This window comes from Pholcus phalangioides, unplaced genomic scaffold, assembly GCF_987345545.1.
Source record: "Pholcus phalangioides strain wild (caught in Gottingen) unplaced genomic scaffold, Ppha-v1.0 ptg000016l_1, whole genome shotgun sequence".
In the NCBI taxonomy this organism is placed as follows: Eukaryota; Metazoa; Arthropoda; class Arachnida; order Araneae; family Pholcidae; genus Pholcus; species Pholcus phalangioides.
In genome coordinates this window covers 12,488,201-12,496,642 of record NW_028301609.1, presented here as the reverse complement: position 1 = coordinate 12,496,642, position 8,442 = coordinate 12,488,201, and the positions used below count along the sequence as shown (strand labels likewise).

The window sequence follows — 8,442 nt, the reverse complement described above, 5'->3', positions numbered from 1 at the left end:
ATCACCCACTTTGGAAAACACTGAGCTAAACTATAAATCCGCCTCCGATCACGTGAAAGTTTTTGTATTCAGAATTTAAAAAAAAAATGTCTGTGTCTATAGGCTGCTGTCTCTTACAACCCGCTGCCAGGGTGCAGTGCACCCTCACTTAAGATGTCCCTGGGCTGAGGTGAAACAACTTCACCAACAGTGCTTTATCCACTAATGTGAACAACACAATGAAAACCTTATGTAAGCACCAGTGACAGGAAAATTTAGAAATGAGCTGTTTATTGTACACCCTGCATTTTATAGGACTCTGATTTGCATATTTCCAGTGATTTACTTTTGCGCAGTGTCCTTTATCAAGAAAAACTTGAGCAAAATTTTTTTCAGTACTAAAAACCCCTTCAGGAGAATAATTTTTTCGCAAATCACAATTAAATATACAGATTCCTACAATTTTTATGAATTTTTAGAACACCCTCAGAGGCCCTCTCGTTTTATGGATTTAGATGAGTTAATTGGCTTGTGACGATACGATGGTTATGAAATATAATACTGTATGGTGTTCATAGATAAGTTTGACCATGAAACATGTACAATACTCTGGTTTAATTACAAATTTGTTACACATAATTGCATGAAATGAGCAAGATGGGGCATTTTCATCGTGTCAATGACATTCCACACATAGCTGCGAGAAAAATCAGAATATGAGTTGTTACAACCATGTTTATGATGCACGTATTTACACCAGTCTCTAAGAGGTGACTGCAATTTTTACTTCACTTGTCAAACAGGGATAGTTTCGAGAACACTCTCTTCACTCGGGGAGGAGATATACCGTTTTTCTTTTATTTAAGTAGTTGGTAGCAAAGACCACAACTTTTGCCACCTCTTTGATTTCCTTTGGTAGCTTCACGCTCACACCGCAGTGATAAGGGAATGAATCATTCTGTAAATATAAGAATACAAAAAAAAAATTCAGATGCATTATACACTTTTATACCGATTATTTTTCATAATTAGATAATGAAATTTTAATGTTTATCATCATGAGGAGGATCAATGTGCTAAAGGTAGCTTCTACAAATGAATAGACTTAAATATATGATTATGAGCGGTACAAAACTTACCCATATAAATAATAGAAGAATGAGATTATGTAGAAACCCAACTTGATCCATCCTTCCTTCATGGCAAGGCTGAGTTGATCAGCATTCATTATTGTGGTTGGGTCATATAGGCCGGCTCCACTCATGACAGGACGATTACGATACCTTTTAAAAGATAAATAGAAAATGAATTTTAGAATCAGTTCTCTTATGTCATGCAATGCAAACATATACATTAGTCTCGAAAGTTTGGGGTCCTGAATAATCTCCAAGGTGCGCTGGAATTTTTTCAAAATTCCCTCTCGAAGTGTTTCATGTATTTATTTCGTTTGATACTTCTAATGAATGTAATTTCAGTTTTAACTCCATGAGGTCTAAAACGGCTGAAGACTGCTATTATAGGGAGTATAGGTATGTTTTGGATTTGTGAAGGATGAGGAAGAAAATGAAAGGTATCATCAGAGGCGGGAACCTGAAAAGCAAGTCAAGTCTCATAGAAGGGCGAGGGAAAAAAAGATGAGTCAAAACTTGGGCAAGTCTATTTTGAGGGAATAAACCCCAGCTGTAAAAGAGTTAAAGGGAGTCTTGATCTCTAGGCTTTGAGGTTTTCGGTGGACTCTACATGCCAGAATTTTCCGCAGGCTCTTCCATAATAAATTTATAGTGAAAAAAAACATAAAAGCATTCATATAGGGCCACAGGGATGTGGGAGACCCTTATAAGAGCGTTTTCCTTATAAAAAAGGCCATCAGTCTTGTCAGATCTAATTTTAACGAACTAAACCATTGGTTCTCAAAGTATGCATTGCGGAGCTTTGGTGTAGTGCAGAGGTCTTTAACCGCACACACACTGCAAGCTACATTTCACATTTTAGCCAAGCCTGCAGGTGACTAAGCTATACTAAACACATCATGAAAGAGCTTGGCGGGCCACAAATATCCTGTGAGCCATGCACTGAAGACCCCTGACGTGGTTGTTGGTGTCTGTTTAGTGCTTAAAAGATTGAGAACCACTGAACTAAGCCATTGAATTAAGAACAAAATAAATGAAAGCGAAGATGTATGCAGAGGGGTGCATAGAGGCTCATGCCCCACCAAGCCGAAAAATATAGAAAGAAAATACCTTTTATGTAGTATTTTAACCTATTTCTGTTAATTTAAATGCTCGTTGAAGGGTGGCAACTCAAAAATTTCTCGGAAAGAAAATTTTTTCGACCTCCCCAAAGGTCAATCCTGCATATGCCCCTGGGTGAGAGTAAAAAGCAAGTATGATTACACAAGTCTAAACCCACCTCCTCCAAAAACGGCAATTTATAAATTTATAAGTTTTTTTAATATAATCACATTTTTCAATAATCCAAGTTGGACTCAGTCTTGTTCGCCTACAATTAACAATTATCAAGATTCTACTGTATGTAATTACTTAAACCGGGGGGGGGGGGGGGAGGGGAGTCTTTGATGCCTGGCCTGCTGAGCTATTTTATGACATGGGTTAAATATTGCTCAGTGGTCCGCAAGTTTCATTAAAATTAAAATTCTTTTGAAATGTGACCAAACCGTGTCTAAGGATGGAGACTCTTGACATAAAAAAAATTAATTGTAAAGCAAAATCAAATGGGCCACACATACAACAAGGTACTGCTCGGTTATTGGGAGGACCATCGCACAATTTCATCAAAGTGGAGTAATTTTGATGGTATCTTGGCACCTTTGCCACTTGGTTATATAACGGTGGTGCCTACGGCGGCATATGGCTTCATACAGATTTTTGGTCTTTATCACATGGATATGATGGAATAATTCGTTATACAGCTGCTGCCACCTGTGCAGGCATCCCTCTACTTTACTATTTCACCACTAGATGAAATTGAACACTTATACATTTTTATTCAATACATTTTTATAATTATTGAGGGTTTTTGATTCTTTGTGAAAGTATTGTTATCCTACACTTGAACAGAAAAAGAAAAAAAAGGATTTTAAAAAAATCAGCAGAGCAGGTCTGTCCCGCCGAAATTTGGGTCAGTTTTCCCGACCCTTCACAAAATTCTGGATCTGACAAAAACAGACCCTTTAAATAATACAAATCAATGAAACCATAAATTTGGTCTTTCATTTCTTTTGTGATTAATTAACTAAATTATTTTGCTTCCCACAAAATTACTTACTTTTTGCAAAAAATTAATAACTCTTTTCAGAAATTTTTTTACAAAAACAGGACACTACAAAAAAAGCTTGGACAGACCCCTACAGAGTGCAATCCAGTATGTGAAGACAGTTTTTTTAAACTCACCTATTTATGTGGTATGCTAACAATGGTATGTTGAGGAGCACGGTCACAAACTCAAATGCCAACAGAAACATGAACGTAAAAAATATATGTATACCATATTCCGGTAACACAAGCTGAAAAAATGAAACAGAATTATTAAACATCTTTAAACACATGAAATTATAAACTGCACCACCATCATTATATCACAAGCACACAAACAATTACATGAACTATCAAACTCATCAGGGGCTTATGAATGTATTGATCACCCATAAAAAAATACTAGGCTACTCAATGGAAAATTGTAAACAGTGAAAATTTTAGGCATCAATAACCAATTTCTTGGTTGCCAGGTGGACGTGGTGCCTGGGATTTGTTAAGGCCTAGCTTAGAAGGTTGTAGCCCAGGACGGCAAACTCAGACAGGCGGCAAATTTGAGGAATGAGTGGTGAAGAAAATTAGTAGAATAGGAAAAGGTCAGCGAAAGAGAGCTTGCAAGCATGAGTGAGACCAAAACGATGACTCAGAGAGCTAGGGACCAGATCAGACCAGACCATCGAATCCTGAAAATATTGTGCAAGCATGTGAGTGACCAAAAGAATGTCCAAGAGAATAAGGGACCAGGTAAGTGAGCAACTACAAGCGTGATCTAGAGAGTGAGAATATAGTTCAGTGAATGACCTAGAGAGTGTGTGAGAATGGGAATGATCAAAAGAATAAGATATACATTGAGGGACGAGGCCAGTGAGCATGTGATTGACCTAAAGAGTGACTTGGAGACAGGCGAATTTATGGGGGGGGGGACCAAGTGGGCTCTGTGAGCTTTGCCCAGGGTTGAAAATTTTTGGAATGGGTGCAGGCCTGTCATTTGCCCCCCCCCCCCCAGCTTTAGAAAATGCACTAGAAATGGTACAGTCGAATCCTGTTTTAACGAATACCATTATAGCGAAAATCTCATTTTAGCGAACACTTTTCTAATCTTTCAAATAAGTTTACTTAAACTTGGAATTCATTTATAACGAAATTTTGCTATAACGAAGTAAATTCTCTGGTCCCTTAGAGTTTGTTATAATGGTATTCAATTCAACTGCGCATATATATACAAATATATATACATTGAGTACACGTTCTTTGCCCCAACCACCCTGGAAAAAGTTCAAATGACGGTCCTGAATGGGTGGTCAAGAAAATTAGACTACTGCTACTAAACCACACATGTGCCTCATCCATATTCCTCTGCAAAACTTCTAATGAATTGGTACAGGTTGGAATGAGCGTGTAGTGAGCTGTCTATGACGCTTTGTTTCTGTGTAATGCTTGTTATGTATAGTGCTTGACCTTTGGAGACCGGACACACTCCGCTTCCCATCTCGGAGAGATATTGAAGCGTTCTCGAAGGATGGGTGTATCTGGAAGGTTTTATTGAAAATAATGAAGCATGCACCCCCCCCAGACAAAAGCAAAAAATAAATTTTATAAAAAACTATCATCAATCTGAAATTATATAATATATTATATGTGTAGCAATCTGCCATCAATTTTTCTAACTATACATGATGTGTAATGATTGGATAATTGCACTGTTGTAGGCCTGTTGCTCTCTATGGCGAGACTTTTTAACGGGGAGATGGCTTGCATTTGCATCTTGAAGTTGGGAACCACAGAAAACTAACTTCACCCGACTACCACTGCGGTGACGGTTCGAACCCGTCAGACCAGACACGATCCGGGATGGGGTTCGAACCCGTAAATGCAAGTCCATCACTATGACCCCTCGACCACCACAATGGCAAAAGAAAATTAGACTAGAAATTTAAACTAGACTATTAAATTAGAATTATTGGTCTGTATATAGTATCGTTATAACAAGTTTTTTACTGTAGTGCGTTATGGAATAGCCCTTTTAAAGTACAGTCGAATCCTGTTTTAACGAATAGCGTTATAGCAAAAAAATCTTGTTATAATGAACACTTTTCTAATCCCCAGATAAGTGTACATAGGAACAATGTGCACAAACCTGTAATTCCTTTATAACACAATTTTGTTATAATGAAGTGATTTCTCCGGTCTCTTGGAGTTCGTTATAACGTGATCGATTGCATTAAAAATTCATTTCAATCAATTAATTTTCTTAAAATAATTCAGACATTTGCATTTGTCACCAAGGATGTCATGTGTCTAGTGAATATATTAATTTGGTATATACAGTAGAGCATCGATTATCTAAATACCGATCCCCAAAGCAGAATGTTTAGCACTGTTCTGCGACGAGCCCTCGGCTGACTGGAAATGTTCTGCGGTAAAAATCCCCATACATGTAATAGTGTTTTTTGCACTTTTTCTTAAAATTCTTCCGAATTGTTCTGCGACGTACCTCGCAGATTTTGGCACATTCTGCTTTGGGGATACCAATGAACCAAAACATTGGTTGACCAAAAGCATTCCAGTCGACAAATTCACTGTCTTGAGATGGCTGTGAAGTGGTTAGAACAATAATGTGATGCTGTCCAATTGCCATCTTCCACAGCGAGAAAAAAAGAATGAGTCTAAACTCTGAAGTGAAATAAAATTTTTGACTTCTTTTCCTAAACTGCATACCTACTTTAACGGCCATTTTGAACTTGTCAAAATAGGCTAGTCAGTTCTCTGTGCATGGCTTCCATATGGGTGGGGCTGACAGGGCTCCAGCCCTGGGGTCCAGGACAATCACTACCATTTTGTTTTTTCATGCTATAAATTCACTATAGAAGGCAGGCCATGAAACCCTTAAAAAGTTTGGTTTGGGGGCCCGCTAGACATTTCAGCCTAAGAGCCCTGCTCAAGGATGTGGGGGGGGGGGGGGCGTGTCTGTGTTATTCGCAAGAGGTGTGATACAAAACATATACAGTTTTGTATTTAATATCACTGTTTCTTTGTTTCATGTTGCTCTTATGACACTTGGTTAAAATGTTTTTTTCCGTGAATGATTGGTACCCAAAAAATCAGTTACTGAAACACCCTCAGTCCCCAATTGTTTCTGGTAATCGATGCTCTACTATATATACTCGAATACATATATAAAAATGTGATTTTGGATATGATATTTTCTCGATGCCAGTGTAATAGTCAAAAATAATTTAATCTCATAAAGTTGATGAACCATTACATACAGTATGTGAAGTTAAAGAATTCTATACTCACTGGATTTAAACTATTGCACTGGTCAATGGGATTTTTATAATCCGACTTCAACTCATCAAAGCATATCACCTGTAATAACAACACATAAATAAATGAGAGTCGCTGACACTAAATTGATTTTACAGTCATTTTGACATCCAGAAAATAGATTATTATAATAAGAATAAAGTTGTAATTCCTGAAATGAAAACGACTGAACAACACAGATGTGAATTTTCTGTCTCGTAGCACTTGATTAGTTTTGCATTCCACATGGCAAAAGAAGAAGCCAGTGACACAAGCCGACGTGAGATAATTGAAATGAAATTACTGGCAATAGATGACGGATTGGAAATATAGAAACGTCAGGGCTTTATTTCCAAATGGAAATTAAGTGGGGACATTCGTCTAAGGCTACACGATTTCAAGGGGGTCATAGACAGTGTCTTGTAAGTGCTAATACAGCATTTATATCATCAACCATCCATTGTAGAGGTATGATTTGAATTTTAATAATGCTCAAAATGGGATGTACCAGTTTATACGGTCTTATTGTTCTCTAACTGAGAACAAGGGGTTACAACTTACAATTAGAAAGTCGTTGCTCAGTCATTCTTGAGGCCAACAGAAAAAATGCCACGTTTCAAAGTGCAATAATCGTTAAGATACCTGAATTCACAAATCGGAGGAAAGTTGGGACTGCAAAAACTAACAGACGCTCCTTTTCCTCCTCTATACTGTTATTTCTCAACTTTTCTCCGAATGTATCAGTGAATATTGCACCTACGAAACATGGAAATTCTTTTGTTGTCATCAGGAGAGACGGGAAAAAGGGAAAACAACTTTTTAATTGGAAGTTAGAGGGCAGGGACCATATTAAAAATTCAGATTTTTTTTATTTATTTTGTGTGACACACTGCATTTCCACTCTCGAAACTGGTAAAGCGTAATTTCTGTACACCTTTTGAATGAAGCCAAGGCAGACATATTTAGCTGTGAATAAATCCAAGGCAGCTTGACTGTGTAAGAGCGTTGGATCATCCCATATTTTACCGGACAGACCCCCCCCCCCCCATCATACAGCTCTTGGGGAGGGGGTGCAACCGCCCCCTCCCACTCTGGAGCCACACTTGCAACTACTTCCACGGCACGATTTCCACATGGGCAAGTGAGGCCTCATAATTTTAGTGGGAGGGGGGCCTCAACCGCATCCCACCCCACGGAGCCTCTTAATCAGGATTTGCCCATGCCCCCCCCCCCACTTCCCATGAGTCAAGCCCCTGATTACTTCGGTGGCCAACTGATTAAAAAAAAATAGAGGGGCCAATCAAGTTGCATCGGCATAAATACATCAAATTATTGGCAATTAAAGCAGCGGTATGTTATCAATACGAGCATTTTGAAATGTTTATTTTTGGGCCGCCTCTTTGACATCAATTAAAATTTAATCACGATGTCAATATTTATTTAGACAACTAAAGACATCGTGACATCAGGATGTCGATCGAGAGGTAAACAATGCATGTACGCACGTGGAAAACGGCGAAGAATATGAGAAACGCCGTCAATATCAGCGCCAGTATATAGCAAAAAGCTGCAAAAGTGAACGCCATGTTTCGGTCAATTCTTGTCTCAAAATAAAAGATAGCTAGTTTTTATTTCGGTAATCACTTCTTTTCGTCCGACGCGAAATATGTAGACGGATATCAATATCCAGTTACAGTACGTGTGCTGCTATCTAGTGCCAGCTCCAAAGACTAGGTCTCCATGTCGTAACTATATTAAACATGGAGGAAAGAATAACTAAATAATATTAAAGAATAACTAAATAATATTAAAGAATAACTAAATAATATTAAAGAATAACTAAATAATATTAAAGAATAACTAAATAATATTAAAGAATAACTAA

The 8,442-nt window shown here is 37.9% G+C and overlaps 1 protein-coding gene across 1 annotated transcript; it reads right to left on the bottom strand.

Moving 5' to 3' along the window:
• Positions 1–570: 570 nt before the first annotated feature.
• cni (protein cornichon) lies at positions 571–8,157 on the bottom strand. The gene is made up of 5 exons (XM_089245622.1): positions 8,063–8,157; positions 6,552–6,620; positions 3,390–3,502; positions 1,119–1,262; positions 571–937 (listed from the first exon to the last, which is right to left on the bottom strand). The coding sequence occupies exons 1-5, from the start codon at positions 8,141–8,143 to the stop codon at positions 907–909; spliced, it is 438 nt and encodes a 145-aa protein (XP_089101748.1). The 5' UTR covers positions 8,144–8,157; the 3' UTR covers positions 571–906.
• Positions 8,158–8,442: the final 285 nt, after the last annotated feature.